This window comes from Callionymus lyra, chromosome 11, assembly GCF_982586985.1.
Source record: "Callionymus lyra chromosome 11, fCalLyr1.hap1.1, whole genome shotgun sequence".
Lineage (NCBI taxonomy): Eukaryota > Metazoa > Chordata > Actinopteri > Syngnathiformes > Callionymidae > Callionymus > Callionymus lyra.
In genome coordinates this window covers 23,395,505-23,423,084 of record NC_141828.1, presented here as the reverse complement: position 1 = coordinate 23,423,084, position 27,580 = coordinate 23,395,505, and the positions used below count along the sequence as shown (strand labels likewise).

At 36.4% G+C, this 27,580-nt stretch overlaps 2 protein-coding genes across 3 annotated transcripts; both read left to right on the top strand.

The window, feature by feature from the left end:
* Window positions 1-6,263: 6,263 nt before the first annotated feature.
* Window positions 6,264-16,245, top strand: mcm8 (minichromosome maintenance 8 homologous recombination repair factor). 2 transcript variants are annotated; one of them, XM_087802267.1, is made up of 22 exons: window positions 6,264-6,339; window positions 6,590-6,659; window positions 6,729-6,974; window positions 7,039-7,104; window positions 7,171-7,253; window positions 7,678-7,827; window positions 7,938-8,035; window positions 8,110-8,308; window positions 10,015-10,100; window positions 11,248-11,393; window positions 11,452-11,526; window positions 11,602-11,740; window positions 12,287-12,317; window positions 12,402-12,539; window positions 12,847-12,907; window positions 12,988-13,068; window positions 13,938-14,133; window positions 14,246-14,453; window positions 14,998-15,207; window positions 15,276-15,352; window positions 15,740-15,929; window positions 16,012-16,245. In XM_087802267.1, exons 3-22 carry the CDS (start codon window positions 6,731-6,733, stop codon window positions 16,102-16,104), a joined length of 2,571 nt encoding a protein of 856 aa, XP_087658393.1. In that variant the 5' UTR covers window positions 6,264-6,339; window positions 6,590-6,659; window positions 6,729-6,730; the 3' UTR covers window positions 16,105-16,245. The 2 variants fall into 2 exon arrangements, with proteins under 2 accessions (XP_087658393.1, XP_087658394.1); XM_087802268.1 differs by lacking the exon at window positions 6,264-6,339 and adding an exon at window positions 6,346-6,414.
* A 556-nt stretch (window positions 16,246-16,801) lies between these two features.
* On the top strand, window positions 16,802-27,179 carry LOC148069670 (cardiolipin synthase (CMP-forming)-like). Its single transcript, XM_087802668.1, has 7 exons — window positions 16,802-17,300; window positions 23,901-24,038; window positions 24,203-24,332; window positions 24,628-24,713; window positions 25,838-25,906; window positions 25,971-26,062; window positions 26,884-27,179. Exons 1-7 carry the CDS (start codon window positions 16,920-16,922, stop codon window positions 26,978-26,980), a joined length of 993 nt encoding a protein of 330 aa, XP_087658794.1. The 5' UTR covers window positions 16,802-16,919; the 3' UTR covers window positions 26,981-27,179.
* Window positions 27,180-27,580: the final 401 nt, after the last annotated feature.

Sequence of the window (27,580 nt, the reverse complement as noted above, 5' to 3'; positions counted from 1 at the left end):
CTTGTAGTGGAGTTACTCTTCCCTCAAGTGGAGAGAAGGTGAATAGCACCTTGTAGTCTTAAAGTACTATGAGGGTTGGCCAATGATCCGGCACCTAAATATACAGTGAAATTCGTAAAATACTCGTTTCTTTTCTTTTTTCAGACTATATATAGATTTGATGTTTTATTCTTTTTTAGTTTTGTAATGATCCCGAAGAACAGCGGTGGGCAATGTTCTCTGGGGCCACATTTTATACTGTGACTGTTTAACAGAGGGAAAGCGAAAAGTAGGACGTAAGAATGAATAAAAAATATATTATAAAATAAGCTTTAACTTGATCTTGAATGCATGTTTTTAAATCCTTTTATTTAAAGAATATAAAGAAAGGTAACATTATATGTTTAATATATTTTACAATTAAAAAAGGAAAAGAGTGCACTCATCCATTTTATATACATTGCATTCCACACAAAATATATATATATATATTTTTTAATTGGTCAGCTTTATATTATTATTTTGACCTCATGTCAGTCACATAGATGGAGTAGAAAGGGCCATGTGTGGCCCTCTGTCCAGTTCAGCAGCAATATTCCCCCCTGCTGGTTGAAAATAAAAGTTGCAGGCAACACTTTGTACTTTTTCAAATACAGCAGAATTTAAATGACTAGAACTGCAATGTAAAAGGCATTCGATCAATCTCTTGACTATAGTAGAGAGAAGCATCACACTGACTACAGTAGCTTCATGAAGCATTGTCATAATTTTCAGAGGACACTGGATGGCACTGTCTGCTCTATAAGCATTCATTCATTGTCTACCGCTTTATCCCAGGGTTGGGCTCGCTTTGCTATTCTACTGAAACCATATAATTTTAAACGGATGGCGCCATCTGCTGGCCTCTAAAAAATATGATGCTGCTTAATGAAGCTTCAGCACTTGGCTCAGGATGTAAAATTTAATAAGTGTGTAATGATTTAAAAAAAAAAAGGTTTTCTTAGTGTTAAAAACTATTCACTGATTAAACTTTAAGAGTGATAACACTACAAACTATACATTTCCCCGCCGGGAAATCGCGAGAGTGTGCTGTGCGACATAAAAGCTACAAAAGAGTAAAATCCAATGTTGATCTTGAGTCCCATCAAGCCGCACGTTTTTATGTATTTTTTGTTTGTATGCACTCAACGGGGCGAGAAAAGTTCTGAGAACGAAAAGAGGATGAACAATAAGAAGAGGCACGAGCAATAACAATTTAGCTCTGCTATAGAAGTGTCCATGGTAGGCCGGTGAGCACAGCTCACTAATAAAAATATGACTTTCTCAGAAGTAATTACATTACTTTTCAACTCTGTGCTCACCATGTATGATGGTCCGCTACACTTCATTGCTTAAATACACAATATAAGTGTATTTATTATCAGGGAGAATAGTTGTCCAATCTGCCACTAAAAACGTACACACTCCACTACACTGAGTCATTCAGGTGTTTAAAAATGTATACACACTTTAACCTGTGCTTGTTTCTGCTCAGCTGATTAAACTTTGATTTCACTCTGGAAAAAAAAACAAAAGCACTAAGACTAAGAAATTCCACATCTCACCATCAAACCCTTGGAAAGAAAGTCCATTTCTCTGATTTCCCCTATTCCCTCTGCTTCTCTGCTCAAGATCGATTTGTTTCTTTGAGGACGGACCGTGAGAAGAAAAAGAACAGCTCAATCCATCATTGTGTCCGCCTCGGGCTTAGTTCCATAAACAATACATTACTGGTGATATCTGAAAGCACCCGTAGGAGCCCGCCGCAGTTCAAAGCTATAACCACAAACAAACAGAATGGAACCGCACAACCCTGGACAGATAATTCATGCCACTACAATTCTTGGTGTGTGCTCTCTCTGCCCCGACGGGACCTAGCATCACTGTGAAGTCATATGGTGCTTCTTCTTTAATCTGACAGATTGCACAAACACATAACGAATTGTGGTTATCTGACATTGTCTTCTCAAACCGAAAGGGGCCATGCAATTGTGAAACGAAGAAGATTTACATTAACCAGCAAAAAATATATATAAGTCGCTCATAGCAGTTCCAGAAAGTTAAACAAGTTTACTAACTTTTTAAGCATGGCATGGAGGACATGAGCAATTGGGACATAAGGTAGAGTTTATGGTTTCAATCAAGGCACAGAACCATGAGGTAACCATAGCATCTATTAATAATAAAATAGACTATTATGCTGTCAGCTCTGAGGTTCTGAGGTCAGTCACTGACATCTTTTCGCACAAATCATGGGTTACATCTTGATTTTCTGATACTTATCCTGAAATCTAAGACGGCGAACAATCCACTCATGCTCAGATCCTGAACATACCATCAAAAGTCAGAGCGAACAAACCAAGCATATATATTCCCTGTGATGGCTCTTTTCCACTGGCACGTCTTAGCTATACTGGACTTTTTCGCCCAACCTTGTCGCCATGTCGGCTGAGACTACTTGTTAGTATTTCTTCCCACAAATGAGAAAATTCCTACCTCAAGTGAAAGAATCACGACCAGCATGTTATCATCCTGACAAAATCCGAGATAAATTGACCTTTTCTGTACACAGAAATTCTCAAGTCAGTGAAATATGGGCTCATTAGCCTCCATCTCTCCGGCTTCCACAGCTAATGATAACAGTAACTTTGTAATGCCAGTGACCAAAGGTTGATAATCCCTTCGGATTTTGGCGGCCAGACTCGGTTGTGTATTTATATGGCAGTAACTGGTGGTGTTTTCAGTGCAAACAACTGTTGTTGCATCAGTGTAACATATCCATTTTAGTTAACACGTCATATAAAAAATATTTATAAAAAGAAACGATTCCATTTTCACGGCTAGAAGCAGAGAATTGTGTCATTTATTCTTGGTACAAAACACCCACGATGTGTTCTGTTAACAAGCAGCATGGTCTCCAGTCACAAGAATAGCAGCACAGTGTTTCGGTTTAACAACTGCTTCTGATCACAAAAGTGTAAGAAATAAAAAGTTTGTTTTTCTTAGATTGAGATAACGGCTGCTCAAAACCACAGCACAATAATTCGAGCATTGTTGTGATACAAATATAAGTGACTCCTCTGGGAGTGACTCTTGAATGCACAGGTTTACTAATGAGAAAGACATCTTAGTAAGGAAAAGTTCTCTTGTGGTTTTTCCCTTTTTAGATTTTAGTGCATTTGACTGAATTGGTATTTTATTATGGCCAGCATTTGATGTATTTGCTATGTATTTAAAAAAAAATTAAAGTTAGCCCCCAAATTATACTAACAGAACCAGCCAACAAATTGTATTCAACTTATTAAACATAGATACATCTTTTTTGCCCTGTTCATCCCCTGAAACCCTTTTAAAATGACCCGTTTGGCAATGTTATTGGATGTACTCATCAGTATGTGTCTGTTTGTATAAAACTCTCTTTTCATTTAAATATTTAAATTAGAAATTTAACCTAAAAACACATTAATTAAAAACATTTTTCTGAAGATTAACTCTTGTTTACCATTACCACACCCACTCTGCTGCGTTGGCTAAGCATCATTGTTTGACCACCTCTAAGGGCACCAGCTGGATGAACGAGGAGTGAAGCCATTATAACGTCATAATGGACTTCGTTCTTTTAACCTCTCGTTCACCCAGATGGGCGAGAACTTTATAAAGTAATAACTTCAAAACTTGGTCTCGATGTTTGATGTTTTGTCACTTCCTGGTCTGACAACACAAATGTGTATTTCACCCAAACAAAGTGTCTGGGCTGCTTGTGACAACACCTCTGATTGGATAAAACAATAATTCCTTTTTTAATGTACAATGCTATATAAACCTTCGAGTGACTAATGGGAATCACCAAATAGACGTTCAAATCTTAAAAGGAAAAATGCTCAAATGTATTTGCTACAAGTTTAAAAGAGAAAACTGGCATGGGACTTGGTTTAGCCAATCAGCAGCCTCATCACATGTAGTCGGGACATATTCGCTTGGGGTCAAAGTCATGTGTGTCTTTTTGTTATTATGAATGGTTTATGCATGAAACCAAGGGCCCGAAAATGTGCTTATAACTAACCAGATGAAAACGGTTAAAAGATTATTAACATAATTAGCAAAACAAAAAATATGTTAATGAAGAATACATCTCTTCATGGTTAGCAACCACTGCTGTAGAAGTATATATTATCGTATTGGTACCGTTTACATGACATACAACCTTAAGAGTCCAACGCAGGAGATGGTCGCGACTTCAGCTTGTTCAATGTAGAAGAGTACATACACATCAAAGAGTTGACTATTTGAAGCATAATTTCATTGTGGAAGATTAGAAAAATGCTATCATCAACTGGCATGTTTACATTTCCTCATCACTTTACTAATTGACGATTTTGGCAGATCAATTCTCCATCTTGTAAAGAATGCTCCCGCTGCGATAATTCTCGCCTCAAGGGAAATGTAAAACTGTTATTGCACATTCAGTGGAAAGAAAGCTGTCTTCACAGCATGAAACTGATTGTTTGAGGATATTAAGCCTCTGAGTTATAGATACAAAAAGATGATTACTTCTCAGACAAGCCCACTATGAGCTAATATACAACATAAATGTATTGAAATAATGTTTAATGTGTTTCCCGGATGAGGTTGATAATGCAAAAGGAAATAAAAAAAAACATTCATGCATCACTAGGGAATATACAACCTAAAGTATACAACCGCTATTAATGCTCTTTACTGCTTAGACACGATAAAAAAGAAGAAACCAAAAGAGCCACTTGTAGTTTGTAAAGCTCTGTAAAGGTATTAATACTCTACACAAATTAAAGGTGTGTCACTCAAGTATCTTCAATATAAACAATTTAACAAAACAAATCTATTGATCGTTAAAAATATCTGAATTCTCATTTTTAAGGCAGCAAACTGGAGAGAAGTAAAGGTACAGTGTGGTCATTTTCAGAGCGAAGTAGCTTGGTATCTAAGATTTAAAATTATCTTTTCATTATACTAATGGGCAGATGATGCAAAATGAAACAGTGTCCTTTCTTTAGAGCCCACTAGATGGTGCCCTTTACACAGCTATTATATCGAAACCTCACATTATTTTTTTTAACTCAGAGCACAACCTATATAGTAAAAAAAAAAGACATCTAGTGGCCTTTTTATAATTTAAATCACAAGCTGTGCTGTATTGTAAAACATCATCCACTCATCAATACATGACAAACTGCACTTGAAAGGGAGATAACATTTTTCTGCAGTTCCATGAGAAACATTATTTTTGGATCCAGGTATAAAGTTGGACCATAACCATTTTTTCCGGTTATTATTCGGGATGGTTGTTGGACCTATCATCCCTTTCCCTCGAGTTACATCCAGTTTAAACAGCATCATGCTAAGAAATAAAGTTTTGTCAAATGAACTTATTCTCGGATCACATATGTTACATATCCACCAGCTGCAGTTCCATTTAATCTCAATGTAATTGTTTTTTAAAGCTCCTTTCTGTCACTACACAAAATACTTAATTTGACAGATTATATCAAAAAAGTTGAATTGTGTCACGCGTTAAGCTAGTTAAGTACATAGCGTTGGGCATGATGTCACTATGTTGCAAGTGATCTATGCATTTTCTTGAGTTTGACGCCAGACACAATTATCACATATCATGTCGATCTTATCCCTGAATAAAATGTTTTGCTTTTATTATTGATGTTATTTCATTTGCTGTCCCCTCTAAACATGCCCCTTCAGACTAGAAGATATGAAATGAAAACAAATCTTGTAATCTACCAAACATTTTAGAAATATAAGAATTGCTGTTCCAAACAACTAAATTCAGTACAGTATAGAATAATTAGGGGCATACATTTTTGACTTTCGAGTGGGTTTTTCAGATGTTAGGAAAGGTCTGCAAAGCCCAGTGAGTTTGTTTATTTTATCCATCTGCAAGACATATATCATTGTTTTATTTATTATCTGCCTCTTATTCCTATTACATAAGGTCGGATGAAGTCATCAGGTTACCATAATGGATAGTAGTTCCTCGAGATAATATACTTTATGATGTTAGCATTAGGAGTCTGAAAGAAGGCGATGGTCACGTATTTCTTTGAAAGGATTCACCAAACTTGTTCCCGTCACCAGACAGCATCAGCAGCACTTGCATGTATAGTACCATCATTGACCTCTAAGTGGCAGTATACTCGAATATAAACCGGAAAACTCCTAAAACACGTGAAGAAGAAAGCCTGCGAGTGGAGGGAATATTTGACGTCAAATGTTACCAAACATTTTGTTTTTGTGATTTTACTCTCTTTTTTGGAGAAAATACAGAAGGCAAGTCACATTTGAACTTCAATTTAGTTTTTTATTTTCTATAAATTATATGTATACGTATTGAAATTGTTATAGGTAAGTAGCGAAAACGATAACTTAAAATCTAAATACGTGTTTGAAAGGATGTTTGTTGTTTGTCATTAGCATTTGAAAGTCAGCTTTAATGCAATGAAACGTCATGCAATAGTTATTTTCACTCTGTTAGTTTTAATGCTTTTTTCATCTTCAGTATCTGCTGTTTTCAATCCAGGTAATATGATGGATTGACCAGCAAAAGGCCAGATTAAAGGAGGTAAAATCCAGCCAAAATCCTTACAGAGGCATGTGTTTGTTTATGGGTTTTATATACACTGTAGTCATCCTGCTAATCAGTGTTTTTCTCTTGTTAGAAATGAGTGGAAACGCTTCTAAAAGAGGATCCTGGAGAGGAGGCGGGAATGGTAGCGGGTGGAGAGGAGGCGGCGGATGGAGAGGTGGAAGTTGGAGAGGCGGTGGTGGATGGAGAGGAGGAGGAGGAGGAAATGGATGGAGGGGCAGACCTTGGAGAGGTGGTGGTGCTGGAACAGGTTCGAGAGGGACATTCAATGGAGCTGATAACACGGTATCAGGAAATCTTGTAAATGGCAGCCCAAGAGGTTTGTTTTCATATAAATAGATGGATGTTTCATCGATTATTATATCCTCAGTCTTTCCCTCCAGTCGCCACTCAGACGACTCTAGATGCCACGTGCCCCTACAGAGGATGGTACCTCTACTTCTCAGAAGGTATCGCAGTTATAGCTCTTGTTATTATAATCTGAAGTTTCTTCTCTTCAATTTTTTGTTGCGCAGGTTTTGTACAGAGTGCACTAGCTGTGGAGAAAATCAAAGTGTTCGAAAAGTATTTTGCTTCAAAGATTCATCTTTATAACAAGGTTGGATTCTTTTCTTTTTTGTCAATTTGCATACTGCTACCTACGATGGAGCCTAAAAGAAATAAGCTGCACTAGGAATACACAATATGAAACTTTTAACTGATATTGAGATTGCTTTGTTGGACAATTAACTTTGATTTTCATGTCTTAAAATATTAAAATAACAACATGAGTTGAATTTAAAACATGAGAAGGTTATGTACAAGTCAAGTTTTTTATTTGTCAAATATACTATATGCACGACATACAGTACAGATGCAATTGCAGTCCTCAACAGGCTCAAACAGGCAGTAAAAAATAACTAAGTAGAAAGGACATAACATGAACAGTCAACAAGACATGAATAAACAATCAATAATACTTATCTAATAATAGAAGATGAGAAATGATTGAAAAAGATTGTTGTTTGTTGTATCTTCTCCAGGATGAGCTTGAGCGTCAAGGCAGTGTTCTCGTGGATTACGCAGATTTAACTGGAGACATAAAAGTTTGCTCAGAACTTCCAGAGCTTGGCAAGATCGTGAAAGAGCAACCAGAATTGATTCTTAACTGCCTTGGAGTTGCCATCCACCAGGTACAAATACTACTCTAGTCATAGTTTTTAAATACATTACAAGTCTTGATAATGTAGTTTCTTTTAGTTGGAGAGCTCAATACATGTCAAATACTCTTTCACATTTGCAGGTGTTGACTATGGATTTGGAAAAACAAGCATCTGAACTCCAAGGCGAAGAAGTTGATGAAAAAACTCCCAACATCAACCTACCACAAATAAGTGCAAGGTGGAAAAAATTAACAACAGCATCATAGGTTTAGTAATAGACTAAGATGTAACCATTTTTTTCTCATTCCACAGACTGTATAACTATGAACCGCTGACTCCTCTGCGGACTCTTCGCGCTAGTGTGTTTGGGCGGCTGGTGTGTGTGAGAGGAACGGTGGTCAGAGTGAGCAACATTAGACCTCTGTGTACTCGGTTGGCTTTCAGATGCCTGACCTGTTCAAACATCCAGTCTCTGCCATTGCAGAATGGAAAATATGCCACACCCACCAAGGTATGGTAACAAATAATTTACATTTTTTTATTTTTTTTATTTTCATATATTCTTTTAAATTATTCTCACTAGTTTAACGTATAATTTTTTGAGCAAACTCGACTGAAAAGAGTATCTCGATGTTTCAAGAGTCATATACCATCTTTTTTCATCATGGAAATCATATACTTTTTTAATTATTTCTGTTTATCCTGATTACAATGGCCTCACATACCATTACTAATCCCTATACTGGGGGTTTGGGTACCATTGCTTAGTTGTCAATTGAGGTATGCACAAAACAGTATTTAGTATTCAATATTATATCAAGTATACTGCTGTTTAATAAAGAAATGCCTAGCAAAGAAATATTGAAACTTAAAAGTAATGTTCAGTGATGTTGAATATCTTACCTTTATGTTTGTTTGTCAGAGTAAAACCACTTATGTCTTCTCAGTTGTATTTTGTATTTAGTAAACTAACAGGCTTTCCTTTTTTTCACCTCATAGCCTGAATTAAAAGAGTAAAATGATTTTCAGGTAAACTTAAAGAGCTGGTCTTGCATCAAGTGATATGCAATTATGGCAAAACATAGACCAATATTACATTTATTACAAAATAATAATTGATATTCTCACTCAGTTGAATATACTTTTTGCTGCTGTTGCATGTTAATATGACATCAAAAGAGGCGCAATGAATGCCAAGTTATATTTTGTAATTCCACCAGTGCTTCTTGTTACATTAATTAATTAATTTACTCAATTAATTGAACTCAAAGTTTTCTTATTATTATTTACCCCCTTAATGGAAAAATACAATAATCTCAAGGGTTTTAAAAGTTTTTAGACTTTTTGTTCCATTTTTTTTTTCTTACAGGAAATAGCTTGATGTTAGTCAATGGATGGTTTGTATAAACCTCAAAGTAGCAATATACTGTAAATAATGCATTGATCGAATACAGTTGGTTACGATGGAGAATTAGTTAAAATACATCACTCCCACAACTCTCCACAAGATGGAGCTGTTGAGTGGGATATTTTGTTGGAAGTTGCGAGTTAAGTTTTTGATATTCTTGTAGTTATTTATATATTCCCATACTACTACTAAAAGGATCCTCAGTTTGAATAATAAATGAAGAATAATTTAAAATAAATGGATAGATTTTTTTTTATGAGATGCAACAGATCACAGCATCGCATCAAGCATATAAGTCTCACATACATTTTAAAGTGTTTCTCATTTGTTTTCTCTTTTTTGTCCTTGTTTTTTCGCTCTGGTTTTGAGCTTTTTAATCTTCTATTCTGACTTCTGTCATCTCATCGAAGGCCTTTAGAGCTAAGTTTTTTTTAGTCTTCACCTCTTAAGGATATTATCTACCTATGGCGACCAGTGTATGTATATTATTGGTGTTTTGTTGAAATTAATTCAACAGTGCTATCCAATAGGCAGTGTTGGGATTCAACACAGAATAGAAAGGAGGGTCATCTCTCTCGCACATGGGATGAAGAGGGGAAATGAGGCATACTTGATTGAGCTTTCCTAAGACCTAATTGCCTGACTTGACTTCACATTTTCAGCTTTTATTACAAGTTTGTTTTATCAATAATTACTAATAATTAATACTGAACGAGATTCATTAGCATTCTCACCATACCTTGATGTATTTTAAATATGCTTGCAAATAAACATATATGTAAGTTTTTGTCACAATTTTTTTTTCCCAGTGTATACAAGCCGGTTGTCGCACTCGGTCCTTCACTGCCATCAGGAGTTCCCCTCTGACACAAACTGTCGACTGGCAAACTATAAAGTGAGTCCATTATTTCAATTCCTCATTTTATTAATAATCACATTTCTTAAACGACACTGTTCTAACCAAAATGAAAAGATGGGTAGAGACTATGTTAATTTTATTTTGCAATCGCAAAAATGCCTCTCTTATAAACTTGTCTTTTGCATAAAAGCCAACAACTTAGCCTGTCGAGCTACGCCGAAAAGTTTATTTTAAAGAAACATAGGTGAATCTACTGTGAACTCAATGATTTTCGATGCTCTGTGATCCAAAATTATTATTATTTGAAATACCTTGACACAATCAGCCAATGTCTGGATTTGTCTTACACTCCCTGACAGTCTTGCCAACATGTGTCATGGCCTTCAATTGTATGGCCATATCTGACAAACTCGGAAATGAAAACTGCCAACTGTGCATAAAGCAATCTCTTGCATAAAAAGCGATTGCTTAGCCTGCTGAGCTATACTAACTACATAAATCCTGCGGTAAGATATGTTTTAACGAAATATAAGTAAATCTACTGGAATGGTTTTCGATGCTCCGATCTCCAAAATTATTATTTTTATAATAAATAATAGTTATTATTATCATCAATATTTTACTACATTGATCATGCCAATACTCGGCATCACTGGACTAGAAGCCACTGAGAATAGTCCAATATGGTAACTAATTTACATTCATATTTATGCTATAGAATTTAAATTCATTTTTACATATTATAAATATGTAGAAAACATACAGAAAATATGCAACGCTCTGTACAGTAAAATTTCACTGAAACGTAAGTAAACAAAAATAATTTGACCATATGCTTTAATTTTGTATTTATCATGAATCCCTGGCGAAGTGGAAAGAAAAACTCTTCATTTCATGGGACTGAGTCCACTAGATAGATCAACAGCTAAGAGCCATCAACGTTTGATGATTAATTTTAGGTAGTCAAGCCTTTCTCTACAATCAAATATATTGAAATGTTTAAAAACACATTTTATAATTAATATGTTGCACAATTAAAACTTTTTTTTTCCAATAAAGTATAAACCTTAAAAGTAATTTCAGGTGTATTAGAAGTTAAGTTTTTATATAATTCCTGTTTTGAGTTCATAGTTATATATGTTTCACCATCAAATCATTGTTATAATCATCAATTTGTGTATAGAGTCCAGGAGTTGATTGGTGGAGAACAGAGAGAGATTGGAAGAATCCCCCGCAACGTGGAGTGTCACCTGACCTCCGATCTGTGTGATAGCTGCGTACCCGGAGATACCGTCACTGTAACGGGGATCGTTAGAGTCGCCAATGATGGTACACAACCTTGTAAATACTGGAAAAGAGTTTTCCTTCATGTTTATTTTTCACATAGGGACCACAAGAGGAAATAAGGATCAGTGTATGTTCCTCCTCTACATCGAAGCCACGTCAGTCAGTAACACTAAAGGTGAAACTTTATTCACAACCTTTTTAAAAGCAACATTTTCTTGAACTATTTATTCATGACTTTTTTTATATTCAGGAAAACAGTCCAAGTCAGGAGGTGACAACTCAAGAATGTCCAGTGAGGATCAAACAGTAGGTGAAGAGTTTAGTCTGAAAGAGCTGTACGCCGTCCAGGAAATCGAATCTCAACCAAATCTGCTCCGGCTGATCGTACAGTGAGTGGAATAGACTTCAAGTTTCATGTTCATTTAATTTCTTTTCGTGTGTTTGCGCCAAATGTAAAATCAGACAATCAACACATTTTTACAGACCTCATTTTTAATTTTCCACTTCACTAACTCTATTATACTACTACTACTTTTTTTACTGGAGTAACATTAGTCTGTGACGCTCGCTACATTCAAGTTAACTTGAATAATAATAGATATAATAAAATATTACTACGACATTGAACCTGTCCATGATGTAAAAGAAGTTGGGGGCCCCTGCATTAAATTACCTAAATGGCCAAAATCCTCAATGTTTGAGATATAATGTAAAATGTAAAAAGACCATCTTATGTTTGCACTCGTTTTTATGGGCCTGGTCTTTGTGAAGTTAGGTTCGTATATGTTTATAGACCAGCAGGAAAACAGGGACAAATGCAAAATTTTAACTTCATCTTGTAATTGCTTTATATTCTATATTGTTTTAAGTAACACAAAATTAAAAGATTCCTCCAAAACCTTTATATTCATCGTATCACCTGGTTTATTTTCCAGTTCGCTTTGTCCTGCCATTTATGGTCATTTGGTAAGTTCTGAATGTATGTTTTTCTAAATAAGTCATAGTTAAATAGTTAGGATGTAATTTCCAAATTGTTTTTCTCTGTCCCAGCTGGTGAAAGCGGCACTTGTGTTAGTGCTATTTGGAGGCAGACAAAAGCTCACAGGGAAAAACACAGTCCCAGTCAGAGGCGACCCCCACCTCCTAATGGTGGGAGACCCAGGACTGGGGAAGAGCCAGATGCTGCAGGTAACCTAGGAGAAAAAAAAAAGTAGTCTTTTTCATGACTGTTTTCATTTCAAACATTGATTAGTTTTATAGCCCTATTCTGTTGAGAATAATTATGAGTAATCTGGAGGTTAAAATATTGTAAGTTAAACTTTAACTCTATAAAGTTTGATTCTTATGATGTTTTAGTTGAGCCCTGTTTAGAGAATGTTTACTTGCTGGTCCTAGGACATGTCATAATACTTCTTAATTTAGTGACTGATGTATGATTGATTCCTTTACTTTATGATGAGGATCAGATACCAAACATGAATCTGTTTGTCTGTAGGCAGTTTGCAATGTGGCCCCCAGAGGGATTTATGTATGTGGAAACAGCACCAGCACTGCAGGTATGTCCCACAAAAGTCACTGAAGCTAATGTAATGAAGGCAGAAATGTGAACCAAAGTTGAATTTTATATTCCCAACAGGACTTACAGTGAGTTTAAGCAGAGAACAGGGGACAGGAGACTATGCTCTGGAGGCTGGCGCCCTCGTGCTGGCTGACCAAGGTGGGTCCATTTTATTTTGGGATAGATAGGACGTTTTCTGTAAGTAATTAACTGCACCTGCTGTTGTGTGTTTAGTCACTAAAGTTACTCTCGTATTCAAGAATAAAAATGTACATACATGATTGTTTTTCTGTAAATTCTCTTACATTTTTTTTTTGTTCTGTTTAAATGTGCGTAACATGGATCTTTTCAATCTCGTCCTGTATTTTTTATATGTATGTTCTACTTTGGCTTGAAAAAATTAAATACATATTCTCTTTCTGTAAATGTTGACCTTATTTATATTTATTTACACCATTTTTTTCTACATTTTCTTTGTTTGGTTTATGCTGTAATCTTACTAGATAGTACCATGGAGTACCATTATGGTTATTATCTGATACTGGTTCCAAACAGGTAGTTTTTCACCTCTATTCTTGTGAAGACAAGGTAACAGCCTGGGGGGGGGGGGCTTTTTTCTGCACATCTTTGACAATTTATTTTTTTATTGTTTAATGTTTTTTGAATTTGGGTCTTTTTCGTCTAATCTAATTTTTTTTTTTACGAATTACGGTACAAAAACAAAGTTAAAGTTATGTTTACAAACCCGTCATAACGCATATCATATTTCATTATCCACAATCTGATTCATTCATTCATCCACCCTTTATTCAGCCAATGGAAGTCTGGAAACAGAAAATTAGTGGAGTTCTGTCAGTATTACTATGGGGCTTAATTTAATTTTTGTCAATTACGACAGTGTTTGGTTTCTTTATAAGTATAACTTTGTGGTTAAATTAAGATGCTTTTAATACATGTTGGATGCCAGGATAAACTAAATCAAAAACCACATAAACATTTTCTCGTTAACACTTTTATTTTCTGGACAGGCCTGTGTTGCATTGATGAGTTTGACAAGTTGGGGAACCAACAGCAGGCACTTCTGGAGGCTATGGAGCAGCAGTCGGTCAGTTTGGCTAAAGCTGGAATAGTTTCCTCCCTGCCGGCTCGAACCTCAGTTGTTGCTGCAGCAAATCCTATAGGAGGACACTACAACCGTGGAAAAACTGTCTCTGAGAACTTGAAGTAAGTTCAGTGAATCCCTATAGTTATTTCAGCTTCACACAATTTCTGATGAAGACAAGGGAAACCTTAGTTTATCTCTATTAAGATACATTTTCTATTACCTTCTATTCAGAATGGGCTCACCGCTGCTCTCACGCTTTGACGTGGTCTTCCTCCTCCTGGATATTCCCGATGAGTCGCACGACCGCCGCCTGTCGGAACACGTCATGGCAAACCGATCGTGTCGGGGGAAAACCAGCGGCGCTATCGTCGCCAGGAAGAATATGGAAACCTCCGTCTTGCTTGAACATCCTGACATGCCACTGTCTGAACGTCTGCAGGTTTAGTGTGTTCAATATTCACCAAAATAACACGTTGTACAATGTTAAAACTTTTTTTTTTTTTTTTTTGAGCAAATAACTTCGATCAAGTAGCTCGGTACGCTTTTGGTCTGCACTATTATAACTAAAGCTATATAATAAAGTTGTTATTTTGATTCAATTGTTAAAATTAATTAATTATTATTATTTTATCATATACACATTATTTTACATTTTTTTTGTATTTAATTATTTAATATAAATGCATTCAACAATTCAGTATATAAAGGATTGTATTTAATTATTCAATTAAAATTGTATTCAACCTTTCAATATACAAGTTATTGTAAAAAATGATTTATTAAAACCAAATTCAATCCTTCAATGTACAAATGAATTAAACTATTCAAAAACTATTTCAATGTTATAAAAAAAAATATCAAAGCTTTAACATTTAGATATGAAATTCAATATTCGGATCACACTGAAATATACTTCCATAAATGATTTTGAACTTCCTGAGAAGAACTAATGACATAACAGATCTTTTCATTTGCCTACTAAGATTCCTGCTGAAGGTGTCGTTGATCCTATTCCAGTGTGTCTATTGAGGAAGTACATCAGCTACGCACGCAACTATGTCCATCCCACGATTTCTCCTGAAGCAGCACAAACACTTCAAGAGTTCTACTTGTCACTGAGAGCCCAGTCTTACACGGGTGACAGCACGCCCATCACAACCCGACAACTGGAGTCATTAATCAGACTAACTGAGGTTAATATCTTTTAAATCCATGTGTGTATTCCCTCTCGTCTTTATCACGAGTTGCTGTTGTTCTGCAGGCCAGGGCGAGACTGGAGCTCAGAGAAAACGCCACCAAGAGCGACGCAGAAGACGTTGTTGAGATTATGAAGCACAGGTGAGGAGAATTACATCTGTAGAAGGTTCACCAGAACAATCATTGTCCACTTCAGGGTGTGACTAACCAAGGTTTTCACCCTAAAAAAAAAAAAATCATTTTACTAAACAAAAATTCTAAAGATTTAAAAAATAAGGTACGTTTTTGACGTTAATTAATTAATTCAAACCTTAATTATAAGATAAGATATCATTTTATCTGAAACTTGATTTGTCACATGGGGAAAAAAAAAGAAAATATTGATGAAGCCTCAACAGCATCCATTTGACGTTTAATATTCGAATGAGACAAAATATAAGATAAAGGTTGAGATAACCCTTATTTGGCTTTGAACAGCTCGCAAACATCGATGCCTGTTACAATGTTATTTTTTATTTTTGTTTGCAGTCTGGCTCAAACGTATTCGGACGGTTTAGGCAATCTAGACTTCGAGCGCTCTCAGAACGGAGCAGGCATGAGTCACCGCAGTGCGGCTAAACGCCTGGTCAACGGTCTTCATGCCCACGCTCAGAGGAGCCACCAGAAGCAGTTCGACGTGCAGACGATGAGGTCCATAGCAGAGAAACTCAACATCAAGGTAGAAACGTGTCGTTGATACTTAACATTATGCTGATGTTTTAAATTGCCAAACTCACCAGTGACCGACTGCCTTCCAACAGGTGGTGGACTTCGAGGGTCTGGTAAGTTCCCTGAATGAACAAGGATTTCTGTTGAAGAAAGGAGCCAAACTGTACCAGCTTCAGACTATTTAGAAAATATTTACTAATGTTCAATTCCTTTTGTCAAAAACTGTTCTATGTTTGTATTGTGATTATTTTGGTGTCACATAAGTCCTGTTTTATTCTGGTCTTATTAAATATTAGATTTTTATTTTATTTTTTTGGTTATTTTGTATTTTCTCTTGTATTGTTTTACGGCAGATCCTTAAAAATTCTGAAATTTTATTAAATTAATATAACTAAAAAAAGGCCTCAATTTGTATTCAAACTTTCTTTAAATTGGTGAACACATATGATTTTAAATGGTTTTCATTTTAAATGTATGATAACGTTTTTTTATTACTTAAATATTGCAGTTCATAGATGTAGATATATTGATATTAACTCTATCGGTCTCATGGAGATGAATACATACACATCAACATTCAAAGGATACAAAATACATAAGTACAGTCTTGTGCAAATATTTTTTATACATTAAAATAATGGAAAACTTATTATAACATGGTTTATTTAGTCCATTTTCTTATTTTTGTTTCCTTTGGGCAGCATGAGAATTTGTAAATTCTGCAAGGTGTTTTTTTTTTCTTGTTTCTCTAATGAATGTTTTTATTATTGTCGAGTTGGTATTGAATTAAGTTCCAAATTGTATTTTAAAAGTAGAAAACGTAGAATCTCTGAAAAAAAGACGCTTCCTTTCTAAAGAGGAAGTGACGTCATGGTTTACATTTACGGCAACATGGCAGTCTGCGGGCTAAGGCATTGACTGCTAAAAACATGCCCGTGGTTCTGTGGGTTTTAATCACGGTACCGGACTCTCGGTGACGGCAGTATTGGTGGGTCCGACGATGATGTGTTTATGGAGGACTACGGCACCTCTGCGGTCTCACGTTGCGGACTTCCGTGGCCTTGTTCTCTCGCAAAGGACGAGCGTGTGCGCGCCGGACTTGGGCTTATGGCGGCGCCGACACGCGACACCTGTCTCACCGGCCGCGAGCCTCGTATCCGCGAGAGGTTTGGACACTCGTTCGTCGTACTGGACCCCCAGGGTTGGACCTGTAGACCTGTTTGAAACCGCCCGGGGTCAGCGGTGTCCACGGAGGGACGTCCGTCGGGTGGTTCTTTCCGGCGCTGGAGTGAGAGGGTTCTGCAGTAAGGAGGACAAGGTCTCCAGCGCAGGTGACCAGGGATCTATTCCTGGACACGGACTCTTCAAGTTTAAGGAGCTGGTGAGTTTTAATAAAAATAAGTGTCGTTTTCCAGTGAAATCCTCAGGTTTCAGTCAAACTCCACCTTTTTGTTTTGGTGTCTTCTCTACCTGCGAGTTACACTATGAGCAACAGTTCAAGATTAATAATGATTTTTTTAAAAGTGCTTAAAAATACGGGTATGTGTGTAAACTTGTAAATATTTATATTATCAGACAGGTTTTGTAAAGAAGATTCCAGTGATGTAGGTATCATTTTCATGTGATAAATATTAAAGTTGTGGATATATTTTTTTAATCTGGTCAACCTTCTTTTTATTAAGTCAATAGGGTTCAATAGTTTAGATGTGACCTTTTTATTAAATCCGTCTTTCAAAATGGCATAATTTGCTTAACTTTGGTTATTGCTTCCGATGATAATGTTCCAGGGTTGAGTCAGTACTTGGGTGACTTATGTCATTCTGTCAAACTGAGCCTGAGAAACCTGGGTGCTGACCAGAAACTGTTTCCTTCAACTGAGAAAAATCTCTAAACTTAGGAAAATGTTGTCGGAACATGATCTGGAGCTTGTAATCCATGCGTTTGTGTCTTCTCGTCTGGACTATTGCAACAGTTTGTTTTCATGTCTTAACAAGAAGGAGCTGTCTCGCCTGCAGTTGATTCAGAACTCTGCAGCGAGAATTCTAACCTGCTCAAGTAGAAGAACTCACATTTCTCCGATTCTTAAAACTCTTCACTGGCTTCCAGTTTCTTTCAGGATCAACTTTAAAATTCTGGTTCTTACTTTCAGATCTATTCATGGTCAGGCACCTCCTTACCTCACTGATCTGATCCAGACTTACACCCCAGCTCGGGCTCTGAGGTCTGTGGATCAGAATCTACTGATGGTTCCTCGCACACGGTTCAGGACCACCTCTGTGTTTGATGGATCTACTGACCCCTTCAAGAAACATCTTAAGACATTTTTATTCGTTCAGGCTTTTCCTTGATTCTCTGAGATTCTCCTGTGTTTGTCTCGGTGTTATCTTGATCTTTTAAGCTTATATTTTATCACGTATTGTTTAAATTGTTTAAGCGCTTTGTGACCCTGGTCTAGAAAAGGGCTTTACAAATAATAATTACTTACTTAATATTTACCCCAATTAAAAAAAATATTATTATTTTTCCACATTCTCCCAGTGGAAGTGCCAGGTACTGGCGTGTCTCTGGCAATACCTGGCAGTGGTAGAAATGGTAGCAATATTGCATAATGTCAAAAAAAATGTTCTGCAATTTGAAAATGATTTCTGCAAATACACAAACCTACATTTACATTATAAACAGCTTTGTAACACATGACATTACTGTAGCTCTTGATGCTCTCACTCTATTTTTTACTTGTACTTACTAGTGTTCACAGATCCTCCTCTGCAGCCAAGTTATCATTCCCTGATACCTCCACTGCTCTTTCATCCTCCTCTCCCTTGTGTTACTACAACTAGAAGTATATCAATCCATTCATAAATAAACTAGTCATCACAGCCACACATCATCCTTTCACACAACTATAATACTAATCAAGGTATCGCCACAATAATAACATTTAGAATTACTAAGTTGGTATTTATTCAAATAAATATTTTTTGATGTTTATCAGCATTTTGAGAACAAAAAGAAAATAAGAAAAATACTTTGTTTCCTTATAACCTGAAAAATACGGTCTGTGAAGTTAACAAGTTGGTGAAAACAAAATACTAAGAGTGACAATGTGGGAAAAATCTGAACTCTGGAACTAAATAATAATATAACACTTTTGTAATAACACTTGGAATAAACAAGTCAAATAAAAGTATTCTTAGAGTCTTCCCTGCTTTAATATTGATAAAGTTTTGAAAGTAAATGTGAATAAAAGAAGCACACTCAGTACACTCATAGTAGAACTGAAATGGATTCACAAAAGGTGTGAATGCATAGAGCCCAGAGGTCTGGATGACTTTTTTGTTCATGATCACGGTTTTAACCGCAAGAAACACTCAACAGTCACATTAGTATTGACGGATACTGCACCGTGCAGAATTTATTGAATGATGTTGAATTTTCTTTGCTTGTGTTTACGACAAGACAGATGAAAACTGTAAACTGACAGGATGAAGAGGGAAAGACGGAGTGCAGTTTGGAGTCACTTAAGTTGGTTTATGATGACAAATACGCCAAATGCACATAGAATTGTATTCTTCTGTTCAGGAATGTATTTTTTTATGCTGCTATAAATGTTTCCAATGTCGCAGATGAGAGATGAGTGTAATGTTTAGATATTTTCAGAATATGTTTGATATGCTTCCAAAATGTAATTCCCTGCCCTCAAGTGAGCCCAGAATAAGTCTTTGATTGTAGATTATGATTTGCATTTTTCCTTTGTATCGTAAGGATTTATATCATAAGATAGAATTTGATGTTACGTGTGCAGTAGAAAGAACATGTCAGAGGGAAATTCAGGTTCTAAGAAAAATTGCCGTTTATCAATTCATCGATCATTGAAACGCCTGTCGATTAATGAATTACTCCATGAATTGTATCCCTACCTTAAACCCTAAAAGTTCAAGGTAACCCATAAAATATTATTTGGAATCCATAAAAATAAAATTCAGTGTTAGAAAGAAAATCGCAATATCTTGCCACCCCTACATAGTACCTATAGATATGGCCCCTTTTTCAATGTGGCATAATAAAAAACCTTACGCCAGCGGTGTAAACGCAACACTGGTGTTTGTTGTGGAGACATTACAGAATATAAAAATGTAATAATACAAAGGACATCAAAAGGGATTCATAAAATAAAATGCAATATATTAGGAGAGCAGGCCTGTCACTGATGTTATCACTTATTTTTCAGTCCAGGGCATCTGAACTTGACAACTTTCTCTTCCCATTTCTTTACCTTTTCTATTATCTATCAGTCATCTAATTAATCTTAGTTACTCCCTCTAGATTTCCAATGCTTTGAATCTCCAAGGCCAGGCAAATAAAGGTTTATTTGCAAAAAGGTGAAGTGGCAGTAAGCTTAACTGCCTCGGGGCCGATTCCTGAATGTGTTTATTTAAGCTCAGCTTCAGGTCCCTCACACAAGCATAGTCTAACAAGCAAAAAAAACAAACAAAATGTATGTTTACCAAGTAGGAAATATGAGTCTCATTTTGATATTATCTTTTCATCGTTTGTGGCTCTAATTATCTCTGTGTTTGTCCTTCACCAAATCAATGAATAATGGGGTCCCTTATCTTAAAAACTGGCATCCTAATACACAAATTGCCCACAGGCCATGAGTTGATGGAAGGCCACATGTACTAAGAAAATTACTTGAATGGCTGACAAGCATGATATTTATGTATTTTGAGTTTCACCTGTACACAGAAACATTTTGTTGGGAATATTTACATAGTTTTGTTGAGTTACTAAGCATGCTAGTTTTAGGGTCCATCATTAAATTAAAAGTAAAAATAAAATGTTTTGAAAGGTCTTTAATTGCACTTGAACTACAAAATTAACTAAAATCGTAACCAGAACTCTTATAAAGATCACGTCACTTCTAAAGATATTTCATTCCTCCTTTTTTTCATGTAAACTTGAAAAGTACTACCTAAAAGTTCAACTGATGGCCACTAGTTTCTTGTAACCTGTAACTGACATGTAAGTAAGTCATTTTTATTTGTATAGCGCTTTTCCAGACCAGGGTCACAAAGTGCTTAAACAATCAAAACAATACTCAATAAAGTATATACTTTAAAGCGCAAGATACAACTGATAATACAACAGGAGTTCCAGAAAATCAAGGAAAAGCATGAACAAATAGAAACGTATTAAGATGTTTCTTAAAGGAGTCTGTAGACTCCATCAAGCGCAAAGAGAGAGGAAGATCGTTCCAAAGCTTAGGAGCAACAGCCTGGAAGGATTTCTCTCCTCTGGTCCTGAACCGTGAGCGAGGAACCATCAGTAGATTCGGATCCACAGACCTCAGAGCCCGAGCTGGGGTTTAAGTCTGGATCAAATCACTGATGTAAGGAGGAGCCTGACCATGAATAGTGTAGCATGTTTAGAATGTACGCTTACACTAGTTTTGGGTTATAAAAGGCTAGAGGGATCAGAAGTCTTAGCTCAGCTCATGGAGGAGATGCAGGAATGGAAGACACAACATATTTCAGTTTCAATAGTACCATATATTTAGTCAGACAAATATGAACAAAAACTTCCTCTAACCAAAGTTAAAGGCAATATACAATTGTATCAAAAATAACAATTCAACCGCTCAGGTTTGAAATACAGAAAGAAAAGAAAACCAAATCAGAATCATTATCAATGAGACCAGGGTCCATTTAATCCTTGGTCAGAGGTGCACGTGTGTGAGGGACCATAGGAGGGGGGGGGGAACCGTGTGGTTTGCGTGTGCTTCAGTGTTCTGACTGGATCTCAGGAGCGTCCTGTCCAAACCGGCAGGTACAGGGGGAAGATTTCGTTCTGGTCACTTGTTAGCTCGCCATCATATTTCTCAGCGTTTGCATAATCATCGTAATCATCATCATCATCATCGTCGTGGCGTTGGCACATGGCCTATAACAGGGCCAGAGCAACAATAAATTCCATGTGTACACATCAATATAAATTGCGGGATAAGTACATGTTTCATTGAACATGCTTATCATGCTGCAACTGATCAAACACTCACCAGTTCGGTGCGCGGCGCGATCAAAATTCTTTAAATAACTTGCAGCGGGACCGGTGGAAGTTGGATCAACTATTGATTAAAGTTAGTTACTGGGGCGAAGATTTCAACCCAATTCATTCTTACCTGCTGCACGGACGAACATGCATGCCACTAACCCCGGAAGCGACAGGGATCTTATATGCATTTTAACGGGGTGTAACTCATCGCGTCAGCAGCGACGCCGCGGTTGCCTTGGCAACGCGATGTCAACATGCGGAAGAGGAATGCACCCGGGTTACAATAGCTCTGAAATTTTAAAGTGGATTCTGAAAGAAACGGGAAGCCAATGAAGAGGTTTAAGGATCGGAGAAATGTGAGTTCTTCTACTTGAGCGGGTCAGAATTCTCGCTGCAGAGTTCTGAGTCAACTGCAGGCGAGACAGCTCCTTCTTGTTTAGACATGAAAATAAACTGTTACAATATTCCAGGCGAGAAGACACAAACGCACTGATTACAAGCTCCAGATCATGTTGTGACAACATTTTCCTAAGTTTAGAGATTTTTCTCAGTTGAAGGAAACTGTTTCTGGTCAGTTTCCTGCAGTGTTGAACAAGAGACATGTCTTTATCAAATACAACACCCAGGTTTCTCAGGCTCAGTTTGACAGACTGACCAAAGTCACCCAAGTACTGACTCAACCATGGAACCTTATCATCAGGAGCAATCACCAGAGTTTCAGTATTGTCCACATTTAGCTGAAGTGTTTTCACTCAGCCATTGTTTGATTTCTAGCAAACAATTGACTAAGCTGTTCAGCCTCTGGGGCTCAGTTGGATCAAAAGAGCAGTAGAGCTGGATGTCATCAGCAAAAATGTGATAAGAAACACCGGGAAATCTCTGAATGATTTTACAGAGGGGAATCAAGTACAGCAAAAACAATAAAGGACCCAGAACAGTGAATTTACCAGAATCAGCCGACATCATGATGTCACTGGACACTTTCAATAAAGCTGTCTCCGTAGAGTGATGTTTACGGAAGCCAGACTGAAACTTCTCATGGATGTCGCTCTGATCCAGGAACAAAGACAGCTGCTCAGACACCACCTTCTCCAAGATCTTGGACAAGAAAGGGAGCTTAGAAATGGGCCTGAAATTACTGAGGTCAGTTGGGTCCAAGCCTGTTTTTTTGAGCAGAGGCTCCACAATGGCATGTTTAAATGCTTTTGGAAAAACCCCTGTGGAAAGGGAGAGGTTCACCATATTGGTAACCCAGGGGCTAATTACTGTATATCAAATACTTTGATAAAAAGTCTACAAGGAAGGACGTCATCTGAGCAAGAGGAGGGTTTCATCTTGTTCACTAGTGCCGAAATATCACCCAAGGATACAGCAGTGAAGGAAGACCATTAACCAATTAATCATGTCAAAGACACTTTGTTTTTCTTTTTTGCTGCTACCAGTTTTCTGATATAATCAGATCTAGCAGTTTCTACCATCTCATTTTAGGAAGACATCAGATCCCTGAGGTGAAGTCTGTACACCTCAAGTTTAGTGGATTCCAGAGACGCTCAGTCTTTCGAAAAAGTCTCTTCAGACTCAGGAGATCTTCAATTGTCCAAGGGCACTGTTTTTTCTGAAGTTTCAAGTTCGATTTAACAGGTGCCACTTGATCCAGTATTTCAACACAATGAGTAGTGAAACAGTGAATCAAACTCTGAATCAAATGGTGAATCTTGATTTTACACTTGTGTTCTTAAACGTTCTTTAAAAACATTTGTTGAAAGGCAAATCAGTCAATGTATAATATCTTCATTTAAATGTTGTCCAGACAAGTGTAGTTTTACTTCAAATTGAATATTCCTTAGCGACACAAGAGCAGCAACAATATTGATTGATATTTTACTTGTTTTTTAAAAACGACTAAATCAAACTTGTGTCCCTTTAGCACGAGAACCCATGGACGATTCCAAACCTGTTGTGTGTGTCGCGGATCATCCTGGCTCCGTTCCTGGGTCACCTGATCATCCAACAGCACTTTCACCTCAGTCTCGCTCTGTTCACTCTGGCAGGAGCCACAGATTTAGTGAGTGATGCCTCGGTCGAATAATTATGTGGTTGAGTTGGAGGAAGTGCATTTGTAGTTCAGCTTAAGACAATCTTTTTAAAGCAGAACAAAACCATAGTTTGTCACAACTTTCCGGATGTACTTTAACATCGTTTTGTTACTTTGTACTCTTCCTGGATCAGTTGGACGGCTTCATTGCCAGAACGTGGCCGGGACAGAAGTCAGTGCTGGGAAGTGCTCTCGACCCGTTGGCTGACAAAATTCTAATCAGTGTTTTGTATGTTAGTCTCACCTATGCAGACCTCATCCCAGGTATGTCTGTGTATACATGTTCACCAATATTAGAATACTGAAAAATCACATGGATATTTGGAATTACCGCAATTTCTGGATTCGGGCCTTAATATAACAAACTGAAACAGAATGGGGGGGAAAAATTCAATGTACAGTGGTCCATTGTTTATTGCTGTAAACGTATTTACGAGAAGTAAGAAGAAGAGATGTCAATGAAAAATGTTTTTTTTAAAAATTGAATTATTTTATTTAAAAAATTGTGAAAAAAGAAATTCCGCCACATCGATACATCCTTACCGTCTCTATGTTTCAGCTCCTCTGACAGCTCTCATCATTTTCCGAGACATCGGCCTCATAGCAGCTGTCTTCTGGGTCAGATACAAGACCGTCCCCCCACCGGTGAGTCATTCCTCAGTCATCTAACATGATTCAGTCATTTAACATGACTACAGATGCAGCAAAGAACAACAAATAAAGACCCTCGTGCCACCATGAAAAGTCATTTTCTCCTACAATGATTTTGGGATGTATGTCAATTAAAGTGATAGTTCATCCAAACTTCACTCGTTTTCTAATCACCCTCATGTCGATTTAAGGGTTGGGATTATTTTAGAGTAATCTGAACTTTATAGAGTTACAGAGAAAAATATTTGTTCATTTTAATGTAGCAACTGGAGCTCAGTTGTCTTTGTCTTGGTCCAAAAAGACACTTAACAATCTCCAAATACCTCCATACTGCTTGTCTGTATCGTTCCTCTTCTATTGAAGCCTCGACATGAGTAATTGTTCAGAAAAAAACTTAAATATGTCTATACTTTACATTTAATTTGGGCAGTTAAATCACTGAGACGTTTAAATAGCCGCAAATATGTCTAAAGTTTGACTTTTGCCAGAAGTTTACTTTTATGCAAAAGTTAAACCCCAACAGAATATAAAGTATTATAATAGGGATATTCTTAGAAATTCAGTCATAAGAATACATAAACTGATTCGTAACAAATCTACATTGAAGAAAATGTATGTTTTCCAAAGTGAATGTTAAATCAGGTTGTCTAATAAGGAAACCAGATTTAACCAGTGATGTCACATAATGAATGTGGTTTAAAGAATAACAAGAGTACACCAGGTAAATTATTTCGAGCACTTCCAGTGTAGACAATAGACTGTATGCGCTCTGTAGCCACTTGTGGTATCTATCTGGAGTACTTCCTGTCTATATCGCTTGTTATTCTTTAAACTTCTGCTACATACAAAGTTAAAATATAAAATACTTGTTACATTTTTTCTCAACATTTCCTCTTGAAACAATACAAGATAGACATTACAGACGAGTCGTTGCACAGATTACACAGCACTGTATAAATAATCCCAACCCTTAGTCAACATGAGGGTGAGTAGAAAATGAGTCAAGTTTAAATCACTCATTATCACTTTAAGTTCTTGTGTCCTTATGATTGTAATATTCATTCAGTCTGAGCTTTCTCTAAAGTTCAAATATAAGAATGTGTTTGTTGACCCGGCAGGTGACCCTGAGTAAGTTTTTTAACCCCTGCTACACGACGGCTCAGCTCAAACCCACACTCTTCAGTAAGGTGAGGCCTTCAACCAGCCCGAGGTTCAGTCCGAGAAATGTGTCACTCATTTCCTTGTGTTCAGATCAACACTGCAATCCAGCTCACTTTGGTTGCTGCTTCTCTGGCTGCTCCTGTTTTCCAGTACACCGACAGCTTTGTGTTGCAGTGCTTATGGTACAAAGGCTTTTTCTGTTTGGAAGTATATCAGTTACATCTGAATGTCAATGGTTTTACATAGCAAATATTGAAACTTTGAATGTTTATTAAAAATGTAGGCATTTAATTCCCATATTTCTATATTGAAAGGTTGAATTTGGTTTTGTAATTTTTGTAATTTATTTTAAAAATGCATTTTTCCGCATAGGTTTTGATATTCTAATGCCAATAGTTAAGAATTTATAAAAATAATTTTTAAACTTTTTTCATTCATAGCCTTTTAAAAGCCTGTGTATAAATGTGTATGTATATATATATATCTATCGTAGTACATTTGAACAGAATGACTAGCGCTCTTGTGATAACAAATATTACAATGTAATATTTTAAGAATTAACTTGAATAATGAAGCATCACTTTTAAGTCTTAGTCCAAAGGAAGCCATTAAGTGTATTTGCCTTATTCATTAATTATGAAACACTAGTTTGAATCAATCTCATTAACTGAAGTCACTACTTGTGTAAATGTTTAGAGGCTCTTGTAATGATAATAAAAATACAAAATATTGCAAAAACAACTGATGTACTTTTTCTAGGATTTATTGAAAGAAACAAAGAGAAAAGGAAGAACGGTGAAGAACAATGTAATGAAATGATTGCTTTGGTATAGATGGATAAACGGTGTAGTACGTAGATGCACTACTAACAGACAAAAACTGACAAAACAAAGAGCACAGCAAATGTGATGTTGATTAAAAAAAACACTTTATAATTGGATTTAAACCATTGATTGCTGGTTCATAATTATGCCCAAATAATGGTAATGTTTGTTTGTTACAGGTACATTACAGCGGTAACAACAACAGCCACTGGTTACAGCTACTGGCACTACGGCCGTAAGACTGTCCGTGTTTTAAACGCCAGATCACCACGGTAACAGTGGCGAGAGGAAAAGATACTGTGCCGACTGAAGACGATATATTTGTATGTTAAAGTAACAAAGACACATGTGTTCGAGAATTGTTGGTGATCCTGCAGCTGATGTTTGCCTTCATTTCCGTAATTCAACATAATCATTGTTTCATGATTGTCTATTTTGTAGACCACATTTCTGATTAAAAAAACTAAAAGGAAAATCTTTGATTTTATTTTTTAACCTCAAAAAATATCAAGTTTCTGCTCACTGTGAATTAAATGAATCGTGTCTAAGTTTCTGTCAGAATTATTTTTAGGGGCTATTGGACAATTTTATCTGTAGATTTAAATTGTTGAGCAAAACTTCATGTCCTGGTCCCAAAATAAATCTGTAAAAAATAATTATCAACACAATCAGATTAGTGTTCAATAATTTTATATCATTGACGATGAAGATGTTAATAAGAACTTTTATTTGTAGATTGAAATTAAAAATGTATTCTATTAATAAAAACGGTTTATACACACATAAGAATTGATACGTAGTCATTTACAGTTAGTTATTGAGATTAATAATGTATATAAACTATTAACTGATACTCAACTTGTATATTAATGTACA

Bases quoted from the DNA above. Each gene is read 5' to 3' on its own strand.
- mcm8 (XM_087802267.1), top strand. From the start codon at position 6,731: ATGAGTGGAAACGCTTCTAAAAGAGGATCCTGGAGAGGAGGCGGGAAT. The intron at 12,318-12,401 runs GTAAGTTCTGAA...TCTCTGTCCCAG, and splicing joins CTGCCATTTATGGTCATTTG to CTGGTGAAAGCGGCACTTGT. The intron at 14,454-14,997 runs GTTTAGTGTGTT...TTGCCTACTAAG, and splicing joins CACTGTCTGAACGTCTGCAG to ATTCCTGCTGAAGGTGTCGT.
- LOC148069670 (XM_087802668.1), top strand. From the start codon at position 16,920: ATGATGTGTTTATGGAGGACTACGGCACCTCTGCGGTCTCACGTTGCG. The intron at 24,714-25,837 runs GTGAGTCATTCC...TTGACCCGGCAG, and splicing joins ACAAGACCGTCCCCCCACCG to GTGACCCTGAGTAAGTTTTT. The intron at 25,907-25,970 runs GTGAGGCCTTCA...CCTTGTGTTCAG, and splicing joins AACCCACACTCTTCAGTAAG to ATCAACACTGCAATCCAGCT.